The sequence below is a fragment of the Kogia breviceps genome, chromosome 2 (assembly GCF_026419965.1).
Source record: "Kogia breviceps isolate mKogBre1 chromosome 2, mKogBre1 haplotype 1, whole genome shotgun sequence".
In the NCBI taxonomy this organism is placed as follows: domain Eukaryota; kingdom Metazoa; phylum Chordata; class Mammalia; order Artiodactyla; family Physeteridae; genus Kogia; species Kogia breviceps.
The window spans coordinates 87669885-87697880 of record NC_081311.1 but is presented as its reverse complement, the minus strand read 5'-3'; the positions used below and the strand labels follow the sequence as shown (position 1 = coordinate 87697880).

The window sequence follows — 27996 nt, the reverse complement described above, 5'->3', positions numbered from 1 at the left end:
TGAAAAGATGGCACTTGGAGTTTTCTTGCCTGGGGAACATTACCTTTCACAACCCCCGCACTCTGATGAGTCACAGATCCCCACTTGTACTTCGGTGTGGTAACTGAGGCTTTGACGCGAACTTTATCACCAATCTTGATGTGAGAAGGGGAGCTCGGTGGAGGATAGCCTAGAGATTCCAATTAAAAAAATGAACTGTAATTAGCATTCATTTCTGGGAACTCTGAATCTAACTAAGAAAGACAAAAGAACTTAATAAAGAATGTTCTCACCTACAAGCTCCACATGAATATACCTAACCCAGTAGGTGCCCCCTTTCTGCTGCCAGTCACACTGCACATTGAGGTCATGTAATCCATCTCTGTCCAGCTTGATAACTTTGCCCACATCTCCTTCACACACTTCTTCATATGTTCGACAGCATCTAACCATCATTCCCACCTAAAATTAAGTTAAAAATCCAGTCCAGTATATAGGTGAAATGATCAATTGTACGTAGTATTACTCTAGTCCTAAGAAAAATTTCCTCCACCCCCCAGCATGCTCTCAAAACCATTTTACACTAAAAGGAACCAGGGCTCTTTAGAAAACTGCCTGGTTCAATGTCTGGGGCAGGAAATATACCAGATGAATTTGGATCAACTTGTGCCATCAAGCAAGGGAGCTATCAAAGATCAATGAGGTCCCTCAAAAGAACAACCTGACCAAAAGGAAAATGGCTGAAACACATCAAATCCATAACAGCCAATAAATTCATCATAATGATAACAAGCAAAATAAAGGTTCTTGGTCATCTTTTTAAGTACCAGGGCACCAATTCACCACTCTGAAAATTGATAACACAAGCAAACAAACAAAAACCAACCATTTATTCTGCCTTTTCTGTGTATACAAACTATATTATGGTTTATCAACCAGAGGTGATAAGAAAGTTTTCTTCAACGAACAGAACTCCAGCTAATAAATTTGGAAGGGATGACGAATTTAGAAAATCACTATTGTGGGACCCTTCTTGATGGGTCTAGATAATGACATTAATGTCTACTGAAGCACCAAGATGGACAATTAATAGAGAACAGATGGCGTAGATGACAAGTGATGCTGCATGTTTGTCCGTACGATACTTTCTTTCCTAAAATGCAGCCCGAGTCCACTCACCCTCCAGTCCTCACTTTGACTACAGGAGATGCAGAGGAGAGGGAGGAAGATGAGGGCCAATGTAATTTTAGCCACAAATTAATGGCATGGAAAGGGAAAAAAGAGGGAGAAACTGTTCCAGGGTAAAAAGACACATCACCCAAATGTAAGATGCGTGATCTTATTCGTATCCAACTCTTAAAAACTGACTATAACAAGCCATTTTTGAGAAAATTGGGAAAATCTGAGCAAGCATTAGATACAAGATAATAGTAAGGAATTATTGTTTATTCTATTAGGCAATGCAAGGTAACAGTAATGTCGTTATGTTAAAAATAAAATCCTTTATCTATTAGGGATACATACTGTTGACATATTTATAGGAGAAATGAGATGATTTCTGGGATTTTGCCAGAAGTATACTAACTAGAACAAAAGAATTAAAACAGGAAAATAAAGGATTTAAGGTTAAAAAGGACTACATACAGAGCATAACTAAATGTTTAAAACTAGATGGCAGTGAGAATAATATTTTTTTAAAAAAGCAAAACCAGATTGTGAAAGTGTCCAAACTGGGGGTAACGAGAAGCACAGGGCTGTGAGCCACGTCCCCGTGGACAAGCCGCCTTTTGCTCTCTGGCGTTGGTACCTCCACCCCCAACCAGCTCATCTTCTCCTCCTCCGTCTTCTGCTCCAGCCACAGTGGCCCCCCTGCTGGGTGCTGCTCCCTCCCTCTCTGACTTTCTGAGATGTTCAGACATTTGTTGAATAAAAACCTAAGCAAAGTTCCAGCCTAAGACAATTACTCACCTGAATGTTCTCTCTCACATACACAGCATAATCATCATTACTCAAGAAATCAGCTCGCTTTTTGTACGTCTGGCTCTCTGTTACAACAGCACCGGTAGACTACAAAAGATAAATACATTTTTTTTAAATGGTGAACCAGATAAACCTACTTAAAAAGAAAGTAGTTTGTGAAATCTATAATATTAAAAAAGCAAGTATAAAATATTATTCTATGGTTTCACTATAAAATTCTTCATTTAAAAGAGACTAATAGCAACAGGATTGTAAGCAGAATAAATCTCAAAAGCTGAAAGTACAGACAATTTCTGAGCCATATCCAAATTAATCCCATAAAACAACTGGCTCAGATCACAAGTCAATGTGTCACATAAATAATGATTTTTTATTAAGATCTCCTCTAATGGCTACCCAACATCATTAGATGTTGGAACAAGGGTCTGTCTTAAAGCTAAAAGTAATTAAGAGACAGAAAACCCAGGCAGCACTTCGTAGCTTTGCCTCATGCCCAGCAGAACCGCAGAGGGGCCCATGGAGTGGTGCAGAGGAATCCAGAGCTCAGGACAGATGGGCATGAGGGAAGCACTGACCACAGCATAGGCCGTGTCATCCACATCTTCCACCACCTCCTCGTCTGAACACTCCTCAGAGCCTGTGTCTGCGTCCGAGAGATCCGTGGCCTGCACGTCAGCATGGTCCAGCAGCCACCCAACCAAGGCTTCCACGCCTAGGAGCAAGCACACACAGCACAACCACAGTGAGGACCACAGCGCCTGCCTCCGGAGGGGCCTCTGATGTTAGTATTTCAAGGGAAGCCTACGAACAAATGGGTGGGCGCATTAAGTCCAACACCCACAAGGAAAAACCAGTACCTGGCAAGCCAGCAGCATTCCCAGAGGCGCCAGTGAGTGACTTCAGTGCAAACTCTATGTTCCGTCTAGGAAATCCCATTTCCATGAGCTGCACCACAATAGGCAGAGCAGGACCAGGAGACTGCTTGTGCTTCTTCGCTCTAACTGGGCGAACATGCTGCACAGGGACAGGCGTCGTGGCCTCACTGGAGCTGCAGTCTTCAAACACAGGGCTCAACGGGTGAGTAGACTCCACAGCCAAACACTGACACACGGCCAACGCGGCAGCCTGGGCAAATGAGAGCGGAGCTGGGGGGGGTCTGTAAATCAGGGGACTAAGAAGTCTAGGGAAATGGAAAGTACAGACTACTACTATGAACTGCAGCACAAAACTACAGAAAGCCCTGGCTTACATGAGTATTATTAAATGAATGGATAAAACGTGTTTAAAAACAACAAAGACAACTTTCATAGCTGAATGCAGAGGGAAGATTCAATGGCCAAATAACTCCTGCTTCAGTACACCCAGAGTCTACCTAGTAAATGAGCTAATCATCAATGTCCACTGAGGAAACTTCACAGTAGCCCTCAACGCTAAGCGAGTGAACATAAGTGAGAGGCCTGATGGGGCGGGAGAACGGGACCCCCACCCTTCCCCATGACAGGTCAGTGCCCACAGCCTCCCGCTTTCTTCCCTCTGCACACAGGTCAGAGATGGCACAGGATCCTCTCATGTGCCACCAAATCAACTCCCAGCTATTCAAAGGCAGAAAAGCCACTCTGGGGGTTAAACATGGTATTAAAAAAAATGAGGGAAATAAAGAATATTGGATAACAAATTGCAATGAATCAATGAATACATGCATCACTGTGGCCTGCAGCTGGGAACTGCCTGCCTCCAGACAGGGAGCCGTCTCGCTAGTCCACTTGCAGCTCTCTGTCCCTTCTCTTCAGTTGTTCTAACAGCACTGAGACTTGCTTTCTTTTTTTTAACTGAACACGTGGGGAAAGCATTAGGAAGAAACAGAAGACAACCTTGGGCCTTCCAGTGCTTAGGAAGTGTCAAAAGCCTAGGGTTTTGCTGTGAAGTCCAAATAACTCGGAAGTGACAGGCTTCCTAAAAGCTTACAATTCAGAACCAGATCGAGCTAGGGATTCTGGTCCTGGTAATGGAGAGCGGACTGGACTAAGCCTCTGCCATGATAATAATTATGAATTCTGGACAAAATATTTTTAAAAACTGTTTGAAGGAGAAAACAGGAACAGGTGCAACCTTGACCACAGGGAAGCCCACAGGCAAGCTGCTAACAGGGGAACTGTCACTGGACTGCAGCCTGCCAGAGCAAGTTGAGGTGAGGGAGAACCACAAAATGCACATGCGGTCTACCCTCAGATCTTTGGCTGACCGCAAAATTGAGCGTGTGTGAGACTCAAGAACCCAGCCCAAAGAAACTGCTGGAAGGCCCAGTGCTAGGGAGATGCTGTGACATCCCAGTCCAACCAAGTTTCAGAACATTGCTCAAGATGTAAAGGTCTCCACTGAAACCTCAGAAGAGATTCTAAACCCACAGAATTAAGAGACCAGGAATCAGGACTAAGGGCAAATCAAAAATAAATCATCACCAAAAAGTCGAGAACCAAGCCTCCTTAGACTGCGGAAAACTACCAGGAACTGAACCACCTAAAAAAGTAAAATTCCACATTCTCCAGAGTAAGGTGACAGACCCAGAGCCCATACGACATAATATCCAAAACATACAGAATACAATAAATTTTTTTTAGATATGTAAAGCAGAATCAATAATCAGAAGAAAAACTGCCAATGGTAGCAGACCAACAAGTGGCCTAGGCATTAGAATTAGCAAATAAGAAATTTAACATAACAATCAGAAATATGTTTTAACATATAGTGTAAAAGAGATATAAAGGGTGAAGAGATGGGAACTCTCAAGAACGATAAAACTATAAAATACAAACCAAATGGAAATATGAGATCTGAAAATATAAAATAAAGAATTTCTTGGGTGGCTTACAGCAGATTAGACCCAATAAAGCAGCACACCGTGACCTTTAAAACAGTTCAGTACAGTTAACCAAGCCATTTAACCAAGAGACTTAAAAATAACAGAGTGCTTCCCTGGTGGTACAATGGTTGAGCGAGTCTGCCTGCTGATGCAGGGGACACAGGTTCGTGCCCCGGTCCAGGAAGATCCCACATGCTGCGGGGCGGGTAGGCCCGTGAGCCATGGCCGCTGAGCCTGCGCATCCGGAGCCTGTGCTCCGCAACGGGAGAGGCCACAGGAGTGAGAGGCCCGCGTACCGAAAAAAAAAAAAAAAGAAAGAAAGAAAACAGAAACTCACTAATAATCTAGCAGACTACAGCAATAATCTTAGAAAAGAACAAAAGAGAGCGGGACAGGAAAAAATATCAGTCAATAGTATCCAAATGTGGTGGGATGGAAAAACACATCAAGTCAGAGATAAAGGTAACTTAAGCAAACCCCAAGGAGTTATCCTACCTACCCCATAAGCACACTTAGTCAAATTACAGTAAACAAAAGGAAAAACAGAAAATATTAAATGCAGCCAGAGGAAATGAAAGACATTTCATATAGAACAATAAGAATGTCAGCCAGGGGCTTCCCTGGTGGCGCAGTGGTTGAGAGTCTGCCTGCCGATGCAGGGGACACGGGTTCATGCCCCGGTGCGGGAGGATCTCACATGCTGCGGAACGGCTGGGCTCGTGGGCCGTGGCCGCTGGGCCTGTGCGTCTGGAAACTGTGCTCCGCAACAGGAGGGGCCACAGCAGTGAGAGACCCGCGTACCACAAAAAAACAAAAAAAACAGAAAGAAAAAAAAAAAGAACGTCAGTTGATGAGGAGAGAGAAGATGGCGGAAGAGTAAGACGCAGAGATCACCTTCCTCCCCACAGATACATCAGAAATACATATACACGTGGAACTGCTCCTACAGAACACCCACTGAACGCTGACAGAAGACCTCAGACCTTCCAAAAGGCAAGAAACACCCCACGTACCTGGGTAGGGCAAAAGAAAAAAGAATAAACAGAGACAAAAGAATAGGCACAGGACCTGCACCAGTGGGAGGGAGCTGTGAAGGAGGAATGGTTCCCACAAACTAGAAGCCCCTTCGTGGGCGGAGACTGCAGGTGGTGGAGGGGGAGTTGGGGAGCTTCGGAGCCGTGGAGGAGAGCGCAGCAACAGGGTGCAGAGAGCAAAGTGGAGAGATTCCCGCAGAGGACAGGTGCCGACCAGCACTCACCAGCCTGAGAGGCTTGTCTGCTCACCCGTCGGGACGGGCGGGGGCTGGGAGCCGAGGATTGGGGTTTGGTCAGATCGCAGGGAGAGGACTGGGGTTGGCGGCGTGAACAGAGCCTGAAGGGGCTAGTGCACCACGGCTGGCAGGGAGGGAGTCCAGGAGAAGTCCGGAGTTGCCAAAGAGGCAAGAAACCTTTTCTTCCCTCTTTGCTTCCTGGGGCGTGAGGAGAGGGGATTAAGCACTACACTTAAAGGAGCTCCAGAGACGGGAGCTGCCGAAGAGACAATAGACTTTTTCTTGCCTCTTTGTTTCCTGGTGCAAGAAGAGAGGGGATTAAGCGCACCGCATAAAGGAGCTACAGAGACAGGCGCGAGCCCGTGGCTATCAGCACGGACCCCAGGGACAGGCATGAGACACTAAGGCCGCTTCTCCAGCCACCAAGAAACCGGTGTGCGAGCACAGGTCTCTCTCCACACCTCCCTCCCGGGAGCCTGTGCAGCCTGCCACTGCCAGGGTCCCAGGAGCCAGGGACAACTTCCCCAGAAGAATGCACGGTGCGCCTCAGGCTAGTGCAATGTCATGCTGGCCTCTGCCGCTGCAGGCTCGCCCCGCACCCGTACCCCTCCCTCCCCCTGGCCTGAGTGAGCCAGAGCCCCTAAATCAGCTGCTCCTTAAACCCCGTCCTGTCTGAGCAAACAGCAGACGCCCTAGGGTGACCTATGCACAGAGGTGGGGCCAAGCCCAAAGCTGAACCCAAGGAGCTGTGCGAACAAAGAGGAGAGGGGGAGGTCTCTCCCAGCAGCCTCAGAAGCAGCGGATTAAAGCTCCACAATCAACTTGAAGTGTCCTGCATCTGTGCAAAACCTGAATAGACAGTGAATCATCCCAAGTCGAAAAAGTGGACTTTGGAAGCAAGATATATTACTTTTTTCCCATTTTTCTCTTTTTGTGAGTGTGTATGTATGTACTTCTATGTGAGATTTTTTCTGTATAGCTTTGCTTTCACCATTTTTCCTAGAGTTGTGATCATCCCGTTTCTTTTTGTTTTTTTTACTTTTTAAAATTTTTCCTCTTAATAATTATCTTTTATTTTAATAACTTGATTTTATCTTACTTTACTTTATCTTCTTTCTTTCCTTCTTCCTTTCTTCCTTCCTTCCTTCCTTCCCTTCTTCCTTCCTTTCTTCCTTCCTTTCTTTCCTTTCTATTTTTTGTCGCTTTTGTTCTGAGCCATGTGCATTAAAGGCTCTTGGTGCTCCAGCCAGGCGTCAGGGCTGTGTCTCTGAGGTGGGAGAACCAACTTCAGGACACTGGTCCACAAGAGACCTCCCAGCTCCACGTAATATCAAACAGCGAAAATCTCCCAGAGATCTCCATCGCAACACCAAGACCCAGCTTCACTCAATGACCAGCAATCTACAGTGCTGGACACCCTATGCCCAACAACTAGCAAGACAGGACCACAGCCCCATCCATTAGCAGAGAGGCTGCCTAAAATCATAAGGCTACAGACACCCCAAAACACACCACCAGACGTGGACCTGCCCACCAGAAAGACAAGATCCAGCCTCATCCACCAGAACACAGGCACTAGTCCCCTCAACCAGGAAACCTACTCAACCCACTGAACCAACCTTAGCCACTGGGGACAGACACCAAAAACAACAGGAACTAGGAACCAGTAGCCTGCAAAAAGGAGACCCCAAACACAGTAAGATAAGCAAAATGAAAAGACAGGAAAAACACACAGCAGATGAAGGAGCAAGGTAAAAACCCACCAGACCTAACAAATGAAGAGGAAATAGGAAGTCTACCTGAAAAAGAATTTAGAATAATAACAGTAAAGATGATCCAAAATCTTGGAAATAGAACAGACAAAATACAAGAAACATTTAACAAGGACCTAGATGAACTAAAGAGGAAGAAAGCAACAATGAACAACAAAATAAATGAAATTAAAAATACTCTAGATGGAATCAATAGCAGAATAACTGAGGTAGAAGAACGGATAAGTGACCTGGAATATAAAATAGTGGAAATAACTACTGCAGAGCAGAATAAAGAAAAAAGAATGAAAAGAACTGAGAACAGTCTCAGAGACCTCTGGGACAACATTAAATGCACCAACCTTCTAATTATAGGCGTCCCAGAAGATGAAGAGAAAAAGAAAGGGACTGAGAAAATATTTGAAGAGATTATAGTTGAAAAGTTCCCTAATATAGGAAAGGAAATAGTTAATCAAGTCCAGGAAGCACAGAGAGTCCCATACAGGAAAAATCCAAGGAGAAACCGACCAAGACACATTTTAATCAAACTATCAAAAATTAAATACAAAGAAAACATATTAAAAGCAAATGGGAAAAACAAGAAATAACACTCAAGGTAATCCCCATAAGGTTAATATCTGATCTTTCAGCAGAAACTCTGCAAGCCAGAAGGGAGTGGCAGGACAGATTTAAAGTGATGAAAGAGAAAAACCTACAACCAAGGTTACTCTACCCAGCAAGGATCTCATTCAGATTTGATGGAGAAATTAAAACCTTTACAGACAAGCAAAACCTGAGAGAGTTCAGCACCACCAAACCACCTGTACAACAAATGCTAAATGAACTTCTCTAGGCAAGAAACACAAGAGAAGGAAAAGACCTACAAGAACAAACTCGAAACAATTAAGTAAATGGTAATAGGAACATACATATCGATAATTACCTTAAATGTAAATGGATTAAATGCTCCCACCAAGAGACACAGAGTGGCTGAATGGATACCAAAACAAGACCTGTGTATATATGCTGTCTACAAGAGACCCACTTCAGACCTAGGGACACATACAGACTGAAAGTGAGGGGATGGAAAAAGATATTCCATGCAAATAGAAAGCTGGTAGCAATTCTCATATCAGACAAAATAGACTTTAAAATAAAGACTACTACAAGAGACAAAGAAGGAAACTACATAATGATCAAGGGATCGATCCATAAAGAAGATATAACAATTGTAAATATTTATGCACCCAACACAGGAGCACCTCAATACATAAGGCAAATACTAACAGCCATAAAAGGGAAAATCGACAGTAACACAATCACAGTAGGGGACTTTAACACCCCACTTTCACCAATGGACAGATCATCCAAAATGAAAATAAATAAGGAAACACAAGTTTTAAATGATACACGAAACAAGATGGACTTAATTGATATTTATAGGACATTCCATCCAAAAACAACAGAATACACATTTTTCTCAAGTGATCATAGAACATTCTCCAGTATAGATCATATACTGGGTCACAAATCTAGCCTTGGCAAATTTAAGAAAATTGTAATCGTATCAATTATCTTTTCCGACCACAACGCTATGAGACTAGATATCAATTACAGGAAAAGATCTGTAAAAAATACAAACACATGGAGGCTAAACAATACACTACTTAATAACGAAGTGATCACTGAAGAAATCAAAGAGGAAATCAAAAAGTACTTAGAAACAAATGACAATGGAGACACGACAACCCAACACCTATGGGATGCAGCAAAAGCAGTTCTAAGAGGGAGGTTTATAGCAATACAATCCTACCTTAAGAAACAGGAAGCATCTCGAATAAACAACCTAACCTTGCACCTAAAGCAATGAGAGAAAGAAGAACAAAAAAACCCCAAATTTAGCAGAAGGAAAGAAATCATAAAGATCAGATCAGAAAGAAATGAAAAAGAAATGAAGGAAACAATAGGAAAGATCAATAAAACTAAAAGCTGGTTCTTTGAGAAGATAAATAAAATTGATAAACCATTAGCCAGACTCATCAAGAAAAAAAGGGAGAAGACTCAAATCAATAGAATTAGAAATGAAAAAGGAGATGTAACAACTGACACTGCAGAAATACAAAAGATTATTAGAGATTACTACAAGCAACTGTATGCCAATAAAATGGACAACCTGGAAGAAATGGACAAATTCTTAGAAATGCACAAGCTGCTGAGACTGAACCAGGAAGAAATAGAAAATATAAACAGACCAATCACAAGCACTGAAATTGAAACTGTGAATAAAAATCTTCCAACAAACAAAAGCCCAGGACCAGATGGATTCATAAGCAAATTCTATCAAACATTTAGAGAAGAGCTAACACCTATCCTTCTCAAACTCTTCCAAAAGATAGCAGAGGGAGGAACACTCCCAAACTCATTCTATGAAGCCACCATCACCCTGATACCAAAACCAGACAAAGACGTCACAAAGAAAGAAAACTACAGGCCAATATCACTGATGAACATAGATGCAAAAATCCTCAACAAAATACTAGCAAACAGAATCCAACAGCACATTAAAAGGATCATACACCATGATCAAGTAGGGTTTATTCCAGGAATGCAAGGATTCTTCAATATACGCAAATCTATCAACGTGATACACCATAACAAACTGAAGGAGAAAAACCATATGATCATCTCAATAGATGCAGAGAAAGCTTTTGACAAAATTCAACACCCATTTCTGATAAAAACCCTGCAGAAAGTAGGCATAGAGGGAACATTCCTCAACATAATAAAGGCCATATATGACAAACCCACAGCCAGCATTGTTCTCAATGGTGAAAAACTGAAACCATTTCCACTAAGATCAGGAACAAGACAAAGTTGCCCACTCTCACTACTCTTATTCAACGTAGTTTTGGAAGTTCTAGCCACAGCAATCAGAGGGAAAAAAAAGAAATAAAAGGAATGCAAATAGGAAAAGAAGAAGTAAAGCTGTCACTGTTTGAAGATGACATGATACTATACATAGAGAATACTAAGGATGCTACCAGAAAACTACTAGAGCTAATCAATGAATTTGGTAAAGTAGCAGGATACCAAATTAATACACAGAAATCTCTGGCATTCCTATACACTAATGATGAAAAAATCTGAGAGTGAAATTAAGAAAACACTCCCATTACCATTGCAACAAAAAGAATAAATTATCTAGGAATAAACCTACCTAAGGAGACAAAAAACCTGTATGCAGAAAATTATATGATACTGATGAAAGAAATTAAAGATGATACAAACAGATGGAGAGATATACCATGTTCTTGGATTGGAAGAATCAACGTTGTGAAAATGACTCTACTACCCAAAGCAATCTACAGATTCAATGCAATCCCTATCAAACTACCACTGTCATTTTTTACAGAACTAGAACAAAAAAATTTCACAATTTGTATGGAAACACAAAAGACCCCGAATAGCCAAAGCAATCTTGAGAATGAAAAATGGAGCTGGAGGAATCAGGCTCCCTGACTTCGTACTACATTACAAAGCTACAGTAATCAAGAGAGTATGGTACTGGCACAAAAACAGAAATATAGATCAATGGAACAGGATAGAAAGCCCAGAGATAAACCCACACACATATGGTCACCTTATCTTTGATAAACGAGGCAAGAATATACAGTGGAGAAAAGACAGCCTCTTCAATAAGTGGTGCTGGGAAAACTGGACAGCTACATGTAGAAGTATGAAATTAGAACACTCCCTAACACCATACACAAAAATAAACTCAAAATCGGTTAAAGACCCACATGTTAGGCCAGATACTATCAAACTCTTAGAGGAAAACATAGGCAGAACACTCTATGACATAAATCACAGCAAGATCCTTTTTGACCCATCTCCTAGAGAAATGGAAATAAAAACAAAAATAAACAAATGGGACCTAATGAAACTTAAAAGCTTTTTTGCACAGCAAAGGATACCATAAACAAGACCAAAAGACAACCCTCAGAATAGGAGAAAATATTTGCAAATGAAGCAACTGACAAAGGATTAATCTCCAAACTTTATAAGCAACTCATGCAGCTCAGTAACAAAAAAACAACAACCCCATCCAAAATGGGCAGAAGACCTAAACAGACATTTCTCCAAAGAAGATATACAGATTGCCAACAAACACATGAAAGAATGCTCAACATCATTATTCATTAGAATAATGCAAATGAAAACTACAATGAGATATCATCTCACACCAGTCAGAATGGTCATCATCAAAAAATCTAGAAACAATAAATGCTGGAGAGGGTGTGGAGAAAAGGGAACCCTCTTGCACTGCTGATGGGAATGTAAATTGATACAGCCACTATGGAGAACAGTATGGAGGTTCCTTAAAAAGCTACAAACAGAACTACCATGCGACCCAGCAATCCCACTACTGGGCATATACCCTGAGAAAACCATAATTCAAAAAGGGTCAGGGTCATGAAAAAAAAAAATCAAAAAAAAACAACAAGAGGGCTTCCTGGTGGCACAGTGGTTGAGAGTCCACCTGCCAATGCGGGGGATGCGGGGGATGCAAGTTCGTGCCCCAGTCTGGGAGGATCCCACATGCGGTTGGAGCGGCTGGGCCCGTGGGCCATGGCCGCTGAGCCTGCACGTCCAGAGCCTGTGCTCCGCAACGGGAGGGGCCACAAGAGTGAGAGGCCAGCGTACCACAAAAAAAAAAAAAAAAAAAAAAAAGTCATGTACCAAAACGTTCATTGCAGCTCTACTTACAATAGCCAGGACATGGAAGAAACCTAAGTGTCCATCAACAGATGAATGGATAAAGAAGATGTGCCACTGTATATATACAATGGAATATTACTCAGCCATAAAAAGAAACAAAATTGTGTTATTTGTCATGAAGTGGATGGACCTAGAGTCTGTCATACAGAGTGAAGTAAGTCAGAAGGAGAAAAACAAATACCATATGCTAACACATATATATGGAATCTAAGAAAATAAAATGTCATGAAGAGATTAGTGGTAGGACAGGAATAAAACACAGACCTACTAGAGCATGGACTTGAGGACATGGGGAGGGGGAAGGGTAAGCTGGGACGAAGTGAGAGAGTGGCATGGACATATATACACTACCAAATGTAAAATAGATAGCTAGTGGGAAGCAGCTGCATAGCTCAGGGAGATCAGCTCCATGTTTTGTGACCACCTAGAGGGGCTGGGAGAGGGAAGGTGGGAGGGACGCAGGAGGGAGGGGATATGGGAACATATGTATATGTATAACTGATTCACTTTGTTGTACAGCAGAAACTAACACACCATTGTAAAGCAGTTATACTCCAATAAAGATGTTAAAAAAAAAAAAAGAATGTCAGCTGAGTTTCCATCAGAATCAATGGAGACAAAGCAATGGAAGCTCTCTCTCTGGTACAGTAGCCCTTCCCAGTTCTTAAAGGACAACTCTAGGTCTCCTTGTTTCCTCCGAGTCTTATGATTCCCTGTAACACTGGGCACCTCCCAGCATGGCTCTGGGGTGCATCTGCCCAACACCCTCTTCATTTCTCAGTGTTCTGTTTTTATGTGATAGGTGACTGGCAACACAGCCTTGCAGCAACTTTAACTTGATCCTCCATCTCACGTTTTCAGACCTAAGGAGTAGGTGGCATCCAGGCCTACTTGGAGACGGCCCGGCACCCTCCTCTCCTGCTGCCCCTGTGCCCAACATTTCCTGCCTTCTCCCTTTGCCCCCACCAGCTTCCCAGCTCACTCTTGATCCTGGCTCCCCCACAGGGTCTTAGTCTCTGAGGATTTCTACTACGGTATTTTCCACCTGCCAAATTGAGCACTCACGGTTTTGGTTTTTAAGTGTGTTTTTTTAAAATGTATTTATTTATTTTTGGGTGTGCTGGGTCTTCACTGCTGCACGCGGGATTTCTCTACTTGCAGCGAGTGGGGGCTACTCTCAGTTGCGATACATGGGCTTCTCATTGCAGTGGCTTCTCCTGTTGCACAGCATGGGCTCTAGGCACACAGGCTTCAGTAGTTGCAGCACGCGGGCTCAGCAGTTGCAGCTCACGGGCTCTAGAGCGCAGGCTCAGTAGTTGTGGCACATGGGCTTAGTTGCTCCGCAGCATGTGGGATCTTCCTGGACCAGGGCTCGAACCTGTGTCCCCTGCACTGGCAGGCGGATTCTTAACCACAGCGCCACCAGGAAAGCCCTCAAGATTTTGTTCTTTTCTTTGATATTTTGTCCAGAATTTTTGATGTAGTACAAAGCAAGAAGAGTTTTTTAAAATATCTAGTCCTCCATGTGGTGGGCCATGAAAGTTCCCATCACACTTAGACCTGGTCAGATGTCAGTCTCTTCTATGGCAACATGCCCACAGCCCCATCCCTGAGTGTGCAGTGCAGTGCACGTGCTCCAAAACGGTGTTGGCTGACAGCCTGGCGGCAACAAGGCATATTCTAGACAGGCTTTGGCGTGAGTGAAAAAAATGAGCAAGTGCCATATTCCTAGGTCTAATGGAGCTCTTTCAAAAATAATATTTCCTGGAAAAAGATCCCTCCGTGAATATTTGAGCATTAACCCAAATGCTGAATCTAGTTAATTTTTACAAATAATTCACAGAAACTTTAAATAAGATTAAACTTTAACTCATTCATTCTCTAATTAGTATTGTAATATTCTATGACAAACATGGTTAAAACCTACCTCGTCCTAAGAATTACTCTGGCATATCATTTAAAATTCAGACTATATCCTTAAGAAAATACACATCTAGGGAAAAAAAAGCTGTCCACAATCTAACGCACTGGATTAAAATTGCCAAGGCTACTGACTGTACCTCAAGCTCCTGTTTGTCAAATATGGCCTTCACCGGAGATGGCTGGGTGGCCGAGGCCAATAACTGCTGCAAGAGGATCATTGGGGGCTGTGGCCCTTCAGGAGACATGTCCCCAAGGTCAGGGGATGCGGCCGCTCCATCATCTGAATTTAAAAACAAAATATGGATGACACTGTATTTTCAACAGCAAACATCTCCTTACTACAAAAGATAGTGCATTGAGCATGTTAAACCAGGTATCATTTCTACGTCATCAATCATCAGATAACCAAAATCTTCAAGGCTTTTTCCACTCCCTGCTTTTTGGCCTCGGTCCTTCTTTAGTTCATCTGTCTGTGTCTTTAGAGCCAACCAAAGCTACCTCCCAGATTCCTGCCCTTGGTCCAGTTCTCAACCTTCTCCACCTTGGTGCTCACTCATTGCTCCAGAAACCCCTTCTATGAACACTCCCAAGTTTGTATCTCTAGCCCTGGTTTTTCTGTTAACCCTTGTTCAGACTATAAACTGACACCAATTCCAAATATGACGTGTGGTCAGGGTGATGTCTTTTGTTGTAATCTGAGCAGCTTCGGGTGAGGTGTCTGGCACTTCTTGTTTGCCTTGGGACCACCGATAGCCAGGTTTGGTTACAATTTCAACTAATCCTCTAGACCAGAGGTTGTAAATCGTCTCAAAGTGCCAGAGAGTAAACAGTTTAGGTTACCGACCACAGGGTCTGTCACAACTACTCAACTCTGCCATTGAAGTGTGAAAGCGGCCAGAGATGACATGTAAACAAGCAGGTGCGGCTACGTTCCCATAAAACTTTATAAAACAGGGGGCTGTGGTGGGTTTTTTGTTGTTTTTTTTGTTTTGGTTTGGTTTTTGGTTTTTGGTTTTTTTGCGGTACGCAGGCCTCTCCCTGTCGTGGCCTCTCCCATTGCGGAGCACAGGCTCCGGATGCGCAGGCTCAGCGGCCATGGCTCACGGGCCCAGCCGCTCCACGGCATGTGGGATCCTCCCAGACCGGGGCACAAACCTGTGTCCCCTGCATCGGCAGGCGGATTCTCAACCACTGCGCCACCAGGGAAGTCCTGTGGTGGGTTTTTTAAGCCCTGTTCTAGACAGCTCCATCTGGAGCCCTTGATCTGCCCCAAGCGTGGGATGGTAATCTTGATTCAGCGCTGCCACAGCTCATCGGGGTGACCACAGAACAGCCAATCCAATTCCCTGGGCTCTGGTTCCTGATCTTCTAATACAACTGTGGATTATCTTCAAGGTCCCTAATGTCTAATACGGAATGAATCTGCACTTTCATTAGATTTACCTCATATTCAGCATGTTATAAGTAAATTCATAAGGCCCTCTGAAGTCTAGGAAACAAAACAAAACACCACTGGGCTTTCTAATTTTTGTCAACAGCCCTCCTCCCTATCCTCCCTATAACTCAAGCTTGAAACATTAGCCATCTTTGACTTTTCACTAGTTTTCCAAAAGGATATCATCTAAAAGACTACACCATCACAGTGTCTACTGATTCCTTCTTTCCATTTTTCATACCTTCCCCTGGAAGACACCTTATCACTTGACACAACTGCCCCTATCTCCATGATCTCCTATTTCAAATATTCCTATGACTCACTAGTATATGTATTTATCTTCCTCAACATCAATCCTTGTCATGACAGGCGCTGCCACAGCTTTCCCAGTCAGCCTTACCTCTCGTTCTGGTAGTCAGGGCACTCTACCACATGACTTCAACTGACCTCTCCAGCTTTAGTCCCACAGTCCTCGATAAACCCTGAGCTCCTTACAAAGCTCAGTACCCACATGCTTATTGTTTATGCCTGGGCTCCCACCATCTCCTCCCACGGGACGGAGACGTCTCAGTACCCTGCACCCAGGGTCTGCCACACACTTCTGAGGCTGCTCTCTCCAGCCCTCAGCTGCCAGCATCCCCCAGACGCCTGTGAACCTGTGCTCACATGTCTTACAGCACACAGGCCCATACCTTGGACAGAGCCATCTGCGTCCATTTTCTATCCCCACCCTCACACCAGAGAGTAAAAAAATCATAAACAAGGACTATCTTGTTCCCCATAATATTTAACACAATGTCTTTCAATAATAGGTAATCAAAAATTATTTCATAGCTTTGGTTTTCTTCCTATTCAAAGTGATATGAACTCATTCCAGAAAATTGAGGTAATACAGAAGAGTACATAGAAAATAAAGTCAGCTGAAATTCTACCGTCACTATTTTGGTAAGCAGATGAATCTATGGTAAATCTACAAACAGATATACATAGCAATGAGCTTTTTTGTTTATCACTTTCAAGTTTCCATGGTATTAACATATATATTTATCACCACTGTGAATGGCGCCATGGTATTCCACTGCAGGAGTACCTCACCTAATAATGGGCATTTAGGTGTCTCCAGTTTTCATCACAAAAACAATACCAAGAAAAAAGCCATAATGGGCATCTGTAAACCCGTATCTCCACGCCTTTTCATGTGATAAATTCCCAGAAGATGACTTGCTAATCAATGGATATACAGATACAGATATGCGTGTGTATGCATTTGGAAGTCTAAGACTTCCTCAAATGCCCATTAAATGGTTGTACCAACTTAAATTCCCACTAGCAAAGTGTTAGATTGGTGCCACTTTACGTGCATATGAACCACCTTAGGGCCTCGTTAAAAATGCAGATTTCTGGGCTTCCCTGGTGGCGCAGTGGTTGAGAATCCGCCTGCCGATGCAGGAGACACGGGTTCGTGCCCTGGTCCGGGAAGATCCCACATGCCGCAGAGCAACTAAGCCCGTGAGCCATGGCCGCTAGGCCTGCGCGTCCGGAGCCTGTGCTCCGCAACGGGAGAGGCCACAACAGTGAGAGGCCCGCATACCGCAAAAAAAAAAAAAATGGAGATTTCTTAGCTCTGGGGTGCGGCCTGAGCGTCCACGTTTCTACATGTTCCTATGTGCCATCAATGCTACTGGTCCTCGGGCCGCACTTTAAATAGTCAGGCAGTAGAGCACTGTTTTCCCTCCCTCCCCACCAAATCCCCTCAGGCTTTGTCTATCACTTTCCGTCAATTACTAGACAGGTTGCACATCTTCCTTGTACATGTAGAAGCCATCTGTACCTCCCCTTTTATGCACTGCCTGTTCATGTCCCTTGCCTGTTTCCTACTGGAGTATCTGCCTTTCTGACAGATTCAAAAGGGCTCCTTAAAAAGATACCTGTATGAGCAGCTGCGGCCTCCTGAACAGCTGGCTGAGACAAGATCTGCCTGAGCTGGTCCTGGTGGGAAAGCAGAGCACGGCCCGCCTTCAGAATGTACAGCTTTAGCTGCTGGCACCTCAGCAGGTCCAAGTCTACTTGTCCTGTGGGGGAAAAAAAGGACTCAGCAGGAATGGCACACGCTGCTTGGGCTCTCCCCTTCAGCAGCTGTACAGCCTTGAGGACAGCACTGCCCTGAGGGACTCAGCTGACCATGTCAAACCCTGTCCATAATGTAGGACTTGCCTTTCCCAGTACTGTGGGTAAGCATCCTCTAGCTCCCTCATGTCTTCTCCCTTTCCCGCTCCCCATGCATTACCTCGGGATGGGGCGAGTATTAGACAGTTTAACACAGTTAGAACCATGTTAGCTATTGCCAGTATAATCAAATATTTCCCAAATTGCTGAAATTTCAACCAGATGCCTACATCACAAATAAAATACTTTCACCTTGTCTTCCCAAGACGCCTATGAGACACTTTTGTCAGATACTCACAGCATACAGTTCTCTAACTCATCAAAATCATCGCACCCTACAGAATCTTACTAAACAAATGACTGCAGTAATGTCCATGGGTGGACTGAGGAACAGACCAGGGAAGCCACCACAAGGATGGTAGGCGGACCACAAGGAGAGCCAGACTACAGTCACAGCAGCAGTGTTCCACAGCAGGACATGCTGGAGGCCACGGAAGGCAGCATGGGGACGTGGGGATGTGGGATGGGAGGGCAGAGGAAGAGCCAGAGGTACCACTGGGGCACCAAGCTCAAACACCTGGCAGACAGGTTTATTCACTGGGACAGGAAACACTGGCTAAGGGACAAAGTTAGTTGAATTGTTGACATGCTGTGGTTTACATGCACCTGGCCCTCTAGCCAGAGATGTGAACGGGAGATCCAGAGTTAAAGGTGTCTACCATTATAAACGCTGCAGCAGCAACTACAGGAATGGGGAGAAATGGGTGAGAAAACTCAAGAGGAGCGGGAAGAAAGATCGAGAAGTTATGGATGAAGCCACAAGGATTTCCAGTGTGCAAACACTGGCCAGGGAGAAGAACTCTCAAAGAATATGTGCGGGGCAACGTAAGGAGAGCCCAGTGAGCAGTGGAAGAGGAAGAGTTCAAGCACGAGTGGCCTTGGCCTTCGACAGGCGGCCAGCACCCAGACACCAAGCGAGGCGGGTCCAAACACACAGGCCCTGCTAGGTATGGCTGTGAAGAGGCCAGGGGTAAATGGGGAGGGGGAAGAACACAGACTCCTCTTCAAAAAGTATGCGCAGAGTAACGCTGGCACCGGGAGACAGGAAAGCCTGGGGCTCTTCAGGTGCCACTGCCGCCAGGGCATCACTCTCTGCATCACACACTCTCATCTCCACACCCACCGTCACTCAACCAATGGCCAGCCATCTGAACCCGAAGACCTCAGCAGTGACAGAACTTGCTCTGACAAGACAACAAACACTACTGTCCAGACAACACTAGTTAAGACTGCAGCTGTTTCATCACGAAGGGCATGTACTGACCTGCGAAACTCTGTTTAGGTGACTTCTTTATTTTGTGTTTTTCCAATTTGCTTCCAGCGAGGTTCACCAGCTGAGCCCAGACCGAGAGCATGGGCTCTGTGAAGGGCAAGTTGGTGACACTGAACGCCACAGCAGGGAGCTGGAGAGGGAGCACAGAAACCTTCAAAGCGCGTCCAACGAGACGGACACGTGAATGTTCTGAAAGTTAGAGTAACTATGAGTTTTAGTTCTGAAGTAACACACATATTCATAAGTCTTTCTAGATCTGAAAATAATTTTAAAAAGATGACCCCAAAGGCAAGATAAAGGCTTACATATATAGTAAATTTAACCTAAATTAATTTTTTCTTTACCGACTTGTTAAACAATAATTACATTGTGATGGTAGTTATTAACTTCTCAGGTATTTTCTATACATTTCAAATTTTCTACAACATGCATATATTCCTATAATAATCAAATACAGTATTTTATTGAAAGATATAGGCAAACTGCACTCAGCTTACATCAAAGTAATATAAATCACTCACTTTCCCTATGGATCCCTAATTCACAGATTTAAGACGACAGTAGCTGCTATATAAGTCATGTCACTCAACATAGTCATTAAGCATTTTCAACATGAAAAAAAGATCATTTTTTTTAAAGGAGTCACTTTTAGGTTTTTTTGAAAGTTGAGTCGTTCAATAAAAAATAAACTTCATAAATTCACGTTCTGAAATAAGTAAAACTAACTTATATTTACACAGGACCCCCTAAACTGCTAATGCCCTTTCATGTCTTTTGAGGCTAAAATAAGACACATGAACTACTAATCTATATACAACCCTGTGAGATAGGCCCTGTTAATCAAAGGAAGAAAGATGGTTTTCCTCAAGTTGGGTAGCTTCCTAGAAGGCCAACCTAAACTACAAGAATCAAGTTCTTCCCAGGTCTAGTATAAAACCCCTTTGCCTCATTACCTAGTAACCCGAACACAAGTTCACCTACTGGCTTCAGCTGATTCAGTGGGCAAACGCGACACGTCCGCATGTCGGAGAACTGCACGGTGATTTTGCCCTTCGGGGTGATGCGAGTCACGGTGCCTTCTCCAAACTCATCATGCATGACTTGTCCCCCTAGTCGCAACCGACCGTCAATGCCTCCAATCACAGCCAGGACTGCCATGAGGCCCCCCACCTCAGGGGTCTCAGAGTCAGGAAAGTAGTCCTCTAACAGAGCCTAATGCAGACAGACAGCAAGCTTGTAGACGAGAGCCCAGGGGCTGCCTGTCTCCTACACACTTGCAATTAAGCCGAATTCACTTTTATGTTAGTTTCCTCAATAACTTTTTCCAGTAAAAAATATTTTAAAATACATCCTTGAACAAAATACACAGCATTTTAAAAGGTAATTTGAAAGTTAAATCAGCATTCTACAGAGAAAAACTAGCAGCTGTGAAAAGGCGGTGCGGCACCCACCCCCTCCGCCGGCTTTCCCGCGCAGCCAGCGGTGACGGAGTGCAGCTGCGAGTTGATGTACTTGTTGATGAGTCCGTTCCACTGGCCCAGGGAGTGCAGGGTGCGGAGCAGCGCCACCGCCTCCTCCGCCAACGTGCTGCTGTGCGTGGCAGTCAGGGAGGCCTGCGGCCGGGCCCTCCGCCTCCTCAGCGTGGATTCTGCAGGAAACAGGCGAAGGAGGGCCTCATGACGCCCTGCTCGCTTACCCAGGACACCGGTAAGGGAGAGAGCTGCCCACCTCTGAGGAACGGGACATCTGAAGAGCAGGTGGTGAGCAAGCGCCCCAGGAAACCAAACAGCTTCTCCACAAGGCACTCCATATCCCTCGCCCTTTCTGTCTTGTCCCACGACGGAAGTACTGCTTGCAGTAAATGTACAGCTAAGATCTGATAAGGGCAATTGAAAACAGCAAGCATTAAAGAAAGTCACTGTCTGACAGATTAGGAGATTTTACTTTATTTTTTGTCCCTGTAACACAATTAATCATGTGAAAATTCTAATATTCATTATTTTACAGCAAGATAATTACATCCAAGTTGATTAGTGATATGGATTATCAGAGGTTAAAAAATAAGCTACATTACACATGCAGATATTCATTTAATTAAAAAATAATTCCTTTTAGTTTAATTCTTCTCAAGATAATTATACCACAATTCCCGTGAAGCAGGTCAGAGCAGCTGGTAGGATTTATCACTTCATAGAAAAGCAAGTCAACTAAGGTTTAACAACTAATCAATTTAAAATAATCAATTTCCTCAGCCTCTGATCTCCAGAAAATCTACTGTGTTAGTTCATTCTTTTCTGCCCTCAGGCACCTAATGACGATGGCCAGCTCGACACCACCTCTGACGGGGCTCCCACAGTCCCAAAACTCACGCCGAGCGGGGATCAGTCTGGCGGCACAGTTACCTGCCGCTGCAGCGAGGCGGCGGTGAAAGGCGCGTGTCCCTCCACGACCCTCGTGAGCAGCGCAATCCAGGGCGGGGAGCTGAGGGCGGCGCACATGTTCGGCGTGAGGGCGATGCTGCGTACGAAGCCCAGGGTGCACCAGCTCCGGTGCTGCTCGCGGCACACCAGCCTGCTGGGGGAGGCTGCCGGAGAAAGACAGACCAGCTTGGTTCCCCAATTCCAGAAGTAAATGCCCAGGACAACTTTTAACTTACCTACATCACGTTGCTTTCAGTAATAAGCTCCTTTACAAATATGCTACAGTTTCCATTATTCCAAGTGAGAGGAACAGGGGGACTTGCGACCTCGCTCAAGGAACACTTTACATTTTAAAACTCTCTAAGGTACATGGAGCAACTCAAACTTGCTAAGGAATTTCATCTACTTACTGTCTCTAAGCAGTTGGAAAACAATTCACAATTCAATAGCAGTTATCTGTGGGAGGACATCTGGTATGGTTTGTAAATCTCACATGTTTTAAATATCTCCCATTAGCTTGTTTATATTTGATCTGCATCATAAATTTCCAATCCAAGTTTAAGAAGGCTACGATAGTAGAATGAGAAAAAGAGGTTTTCGCAGGGTTTAGTTTTTACCCGCTTTGACTCTGCCGAGAGCATGACCCTATCTGCTCCTCCCGGGGTCTCCACGAGTGGACACCTGGGGCTTCTGAGCCCTCCTGGATGGCAGAGGCCCTGAGGTGGGGTCACGCCACGTGACCTGCTCAGATCCTGGACTGGCTCCCCTTCCTCAGCTCTCACGGCCCAGCCCTCCTGCTCTGCAGGCCTCCAGGGACACCACCCTTCAGACATGCTCTCTCCCATACTCAGGCACACTCACCCACACACATGCACAGGCACTCGCAGCCCAGCACGTCTCAGGTATGCACTCTCACGGCCACTCACAATCACTCACACATACCCAGTTACATACATCCACACCCACACCCACACTCAGTCTCACTCAAACTCACACTCACGTGTACACACACACATGCACTCAAACCTGCACACGTACACACACGTTTGCTCCACTCACTTCCTCAAATTCTCCCACACTTATACATACTCACATTCACATACTCCAAACACTTTTGTAGGCTGAATTGTATCCCCCAAAATTCACGTTCACCCAGAACCTCGGACATGATCTTATTTGGAAATAAACTCTTCACAGATGTAAGTAAGGTAAGGATTGAGATGACATTATACTGGATTGGGGTGAACCCCAAATCCAATGAAAGCCCTTATAAGAGGCAGAAAAGAACAGAGGAGGCATCCAAGTGAAGATGAGACAGAAACTGGAATGATGTGGCCACAAGCCAAGGAACACTGGAGCTACCAAAGCTCAAAGAGAAAATGCGGGGCCCTCCCCTGGAGCGTTTGGAGGGAGCACAGGCCTGACAGCATCTTGATTTTGGACTTCTGGTATCCAGAATCCTGAGAGAATGAAGTTGTTGTTTTAACCCACTGTTAAGGGTTGAACTGTGTTCAGTCCTAACCCCTACTACCTCAGAATGGGACCTTATTTGGAAACAGGGCCATGGCAGACGTGATTAGTTTAGATGAGGTTAAACTAGATTAGGGTGCATCCTTAATCCAATGTAATCGATGTCCTTATAAAAAGGGGAAATTTGGAGACACACACAGGGAGAATGCCATGTGAAGATGAGGGCAGAGATCTACAAGCCAAGGAATGCCAAAGATTGCCAGCAAACCACCAGAAATTAGGGGAGAGGCCTGGACAGATCCTATCTGCCCTCAGAGTTCTCAGAAGGAACCTGCCCGGCTGACACCTTGATCTTGAACTTCTAGCCTCCAGAACTGTGAAGAAATAAATTTCTGTTATTGAGGCTGCTAGACTGTGGTACTTGGATGTGGCAGCTCAGGCAAACTAATACACCATGTTTGTGGTGATTCGTTACAGCAGCAGCCGTATGACACGGACACACACACCGGCAGTCCCCCACACGCACACACACACACGACAAATCCACAGCCCACTTCTGACTGTGGGGCCCACAACTGTCCACCGCATACATGTCTTGTCCGTCGTTCCACTCTCCACCAACATTCGCAGCAGCCCACACAGAGTCTTGACGGCTTCGCTCTGCATGACTTCAGCATGGACTCCAGCAGAAAGACAAAGAGTCTGCAGTAAATTAACAGTGCTGGTAAGCATCACTGCAGTGGGGTGAATGTTCCTTTCAATTTGTTCAGCTTCTGAAAAAAAGAATCACAATAAGGAACTATACTCCCAAATAAACTGGAAAATGTCCCTGCATGTAACTTAAGGGATTTAATATCACATTCTTCTTTTCCTACTGTGGAAATGGAAGCAGTTCTTTGCAATTAAAGATGGAATTCAGGATGCACAAATGCTCACCCTAATCAGCTCTGGCCCCACCTTACTCAAAAGAAACAAGCCTTTTAAATTACAGTTAAATTTTTAAAGCAACCTCAGCATACAGCTCAGAAGCACTAAAACGATTTCAAGGATCCAACTTATCAGATGTCAAAAGCTGGCTGCTGCTGAGCTCGCTATTGCTGAGCTCGCTATGCCCCGAAGACGATGAGGTGGCCCCGCCTCCAAGGAGGCGGAGCCTGGTGCTCACACGTCCAGGCCACCTGCCTCTGGATGCGGAAGACACCACTGGGCCACCTCTCTGTCACTTGGCCTGCCCTGCTCAGGGCCCAACTTCACAAGCGAAGCCCTCAGGCAGAGAGCTGGGAGGAGGGACACCTGGCCTGGACACTGTCGGATACAGTGATAACAAACCAGCACCAGCTATCTAGGCAGGGCCACACAGCTTCCGGCACGCTCCTCCTAACACGCCCAAGACAGGGGTCATCCGTTTACATCTGACATGCATGGAGCAGCCTGCACATGCGATGGGCACAGAACACAGCCTCTGCCACCTTCCACACCACCCCTTCTCGAGCGAGCTCAGCCTCTTGGGTCTCCCCTCCTAACCATAAGAGTGACCTTGGGAGCCTGCCATGCTATGCATACAGCAGACGCCTGAGCCCCAAGAATCAGTGCCAGCCTCCTAGACAGTCTCACCAAGATTGGCATCCCAGGGTCTTTCAGACGCGTCTCAAAAAATGTCATGAAGCCCTCCTCCCGCAGCCTTACCTCTCCTTACAGGGTTAACTTTCTGAGGTCACTCTAAGTTCTCACCCTCACTTTCTCTAAGGCAGTAAAGTACTGACTAACTCCACGTTATGTGCCACATTCTGAGGGAAGGGCCTCGCGGGGGAAGGTGAAAGAAGGAAGAACACATGCTCAGGGCACGGTGAGGCAATGCCCGCAACTCCAGGAACAGGTTCAGCGACACCAGGAGGCCCACCGGAGGAGAGGACACAGCAAGCGCCCCACTGCCTCACCCCACCCCACCCCACCCCCACTGAATCCGAGGCGAACTGGGGAGTCAAGTCCCTCAGAATCACCTGGGCCTGCCAACCAGACCTTCAGGGAAAGCCTGAGCTACAGAGCGCCTCTCTCACTCCCAGATGAAAGAACGGGCAGCCAACACACAGCTTGCCAAGTCCCCCGGGCACCCACCGGAGTCGTCCTCCGTGTCCGAGTCGTCTGCCGAGGGCTGCGTAGAGGCCGGAAGCTCCGCCAACTTCAGGTCGTACTTCCCCTCCTTCCCCATCCTGTAAGAGTTGGTGCTGCCTGTGTCCCACTGGACCCTGATCCAGCCATCCTCCCCAAGCTCGCCAATCACGCGGCCGAGGCCAGGAGGAGGTCCATCCTGAGGAAGCCAAAGCAAAGACTGGTTAAAGGTGTGCGGGCCTGTCTGTCACAGGAACACCGCCTGTAAGGGTGGCTGCAGCACTGGACCCAGCCCCCGAGTCCACAGGGGGCTGCAAACCCACCTACAGGCCCAGCTCACATCATCACTGTAAAGTGAACACCAGGACTAACCTGTTCCCACTCCTTTACCAAAGAGGCGAGCGGGGAAAGTACCACCTCAATCAGCATGCTCTCTAAGCCAACGCAGAGAGCAGACTTTCCAGCCTGGTCCTGCCACCCTGCTCCTCGGCCCCCTCAACCCCTCCTGGGGCTTCACGAGGTCAGGAACCTCCAACAAGCACCAGTATCTCCTCGTTGCCTCTCGTTCTTCAGTTTTCCCCCAGATCTGAGAATGAACCTCTACCTCTCATTTCTATGAGGAGAAGCTGTTTTTAGGATGTTGCTACCTGTTCCAGTCACTCTGATTTCTGAGATGATTCTCAGGAGGAATGTGCTTCAGAGTGAGGCTGAGAAAACCTGGACATGACAAGAACGCTCCACATCACGGAAGGGCGAGCGCTGTTCTCAGCTAGTGGCTCCAGTACCGGTGCAGAGCCCAGCCCCCGACCTCTACTTGGGGCGACCTGACAGAGACATAGGAGCACGGTGCTGGGGGAGAAGCGGAAAGACGGGTGCCACCCAAGCAAGCGCCTGTAGCCACTGGGTCAGGACACCTTACCGGCACATGGCCATGAGGTCACAGAGGCAGTGTCAGAGCTGTCACGACATGATTATTCAGATGGTTACTCTCTCCTGCCCCCTCTCACGTTTGCTCTGGGCTGCCCCTCAAGTCGAGCCTATGCCAGGAGTTTCCTGAAAAGAGTCGCCGCTCCTCACAGACTTGATCCTATTCAAGGGCCCTACAGCAGGCCGCTGCTACTCTCTACTGGTCTTGAGATTCTATTCACCTGCCCGGAAATCAACAACTACATCACCTGTCAATCACACATGTCCTTGAGTGAGGTGGATATTTATTCCGGTTTCCACCTACTCACAGCATGCGAGTCAGGATGTGCAGAAGGTGACTAACGTATGGCTAATGTGTTTAAGTCAAACCTCTAAGTACCTGATCACCCCATTTCCAGTCCACGCCTCTCATGACCCTGGTTCCAATCTTCATCATGGCGGCCAGCTCTGGCCCTGAAACTGGGAGCTGTACCGGGGCTGTTTCTTTCCGTGTCTCTTCCAAAACTGTGGCAGAAGCTCCTCGGGCGGAAGAGTTCATATCTTCTTCAACATTATCACAACTAGGGCCTATCAGAGCATCAAAAACAGCAGATGAACCAACAAGTAGTTACAATTTCCTAATCTTGATATATGTTTTTTAAAAAATATTACGAATTAATGAAGATAATAATTTTAAATAACCCATAGTATATTTTTTTACCTATACAACAAATACATGAAAAATTTACTGATGAGAACTAAAATTTTTAAAAAGGTAAGTGGAGGACAAAATATATAAATATGTATCAGAAGATGTAAAAGATATAAAAATTCTCAGCAAAGACATTTACTCTATTTCTAGGAGTCATGCCCCACTCCAAAACACAAAATGATTTTACGTTATTAGAGAGAAACTCATCACTCATATTTTTATTAGAACAGAAAAACAAAAAATAACCACCTAAATGTTTAACAGTGTGAGAAATTAACACACTTTCATTACGATACTGTAAAGAAAAGAGCTGACAGAGCAGGCCTGATACTGCTGTCCCTAGGAAGCCTGTTTGCAAGTTGGCCAACAACTGGCTTCTGGGACCCGGATTTCGCGTGGGCTCCCACCATCCCCTACCTGCCAAGAATGCATCCCTGTGCCTAAACTGTCTGCACAAACAACATGGTCTCTGCTGAAACCTGCTTCCTTCTGGGGGGCCTGAAACTTACTCAAGTGCCAGGCAAAGATGCCTGCATGACCTGCCCCAGTGAAAGCACAGGGCACGAGTCTCCACACTTTGCATGTGAAGACAACACTTCACATGTGTGGTCACAACTCTTTGCTGAGGGAACTAAGTGCACCCTGTGGGTCTCCACTGGGAGAGGACTTGTGTCTAGTTTCTCCCAGACTTTGCCCATATGCCATCGTTGATTTTGCTTTCTATTCTCTCACCGTAATAAACTTTAGCCCTAAGTATGACTATATCTAGAGTATTGTGAGGCCTGCTAGCAAATCATTAAAACTGGGGGTGGTCTTGGGGACCCTGACACAGGGATGACAGCAACGGGATTCTCTAGAACCCTGAGTCACTGAGATATTGCAAAAGCATTGTTCGGTACAAGG

The 27996-nt window shown here is 45.4% G+C and overlaps 1 protein-coding gene across 9 annotated transcripts in view; it reads right to left on the bottom strand.

The window, feature by feature from the left end:
• HERC2 (HECT and RLD domain containing E3 ubiquitin protein ligase 2) overlaps positions 1-27996 on the bottom strand; it is a 227472-nt gene that overhangs the window by 94937 nt on the left and 104539 nt on the right. For 6 of the 9 annotated variants that reach the window (XM_067025765.1, XM_067025767.1, XM_059055000.2 and 3 more), the window contains 15 exons: positions 26782-26969; positions 25482-25674; positions 23957-24139; positions 21879-22060; positions 21205-21352; positions 20928-21124; positions 20458-20688; positions 19468-19606; positions 17906-18049; positions 14680-14822; positions 2817-3084; positions 2535-2671; positions 1948-2046; positions 273-441; positions 44-169 (listed from right to left, as the gene is read on the bottom strand). In XM_067025765.1, coding sequence (XP_066881866.1) covers positions 44-169; positions 273-441; positions 1948-2046; positions 2535-2671; positions 2817-3084; positions 14680-14822; positions 17906-18049; positions 19468-19606; positions 20458-20688; positions 20928-21124; positions 21205-21352; positions 21879-22060; positions 23957-24139; positions 25482-25674; positions 26782-26969 — 2547 coding nt within the window. The remainder of the gene's footprint in view (positions 1-43; positions 170-272; positions 442-1947; positions 2047-2534; positions 2672-2816; positions 3085-14679; positions 14823-17905; positions 18050-19467; positions 19607-20457; positions 20689-20927; positions 21125-21204; positions 21353-21878; positions 22061-23956; positions 24140-25481; positions 25675-26781; positions 26970-27996) is intronic. The other 3 variants (XM_067025770.1, XM_067025771.1, XM_067025766.1) reach the window with 2 other exon arrangements.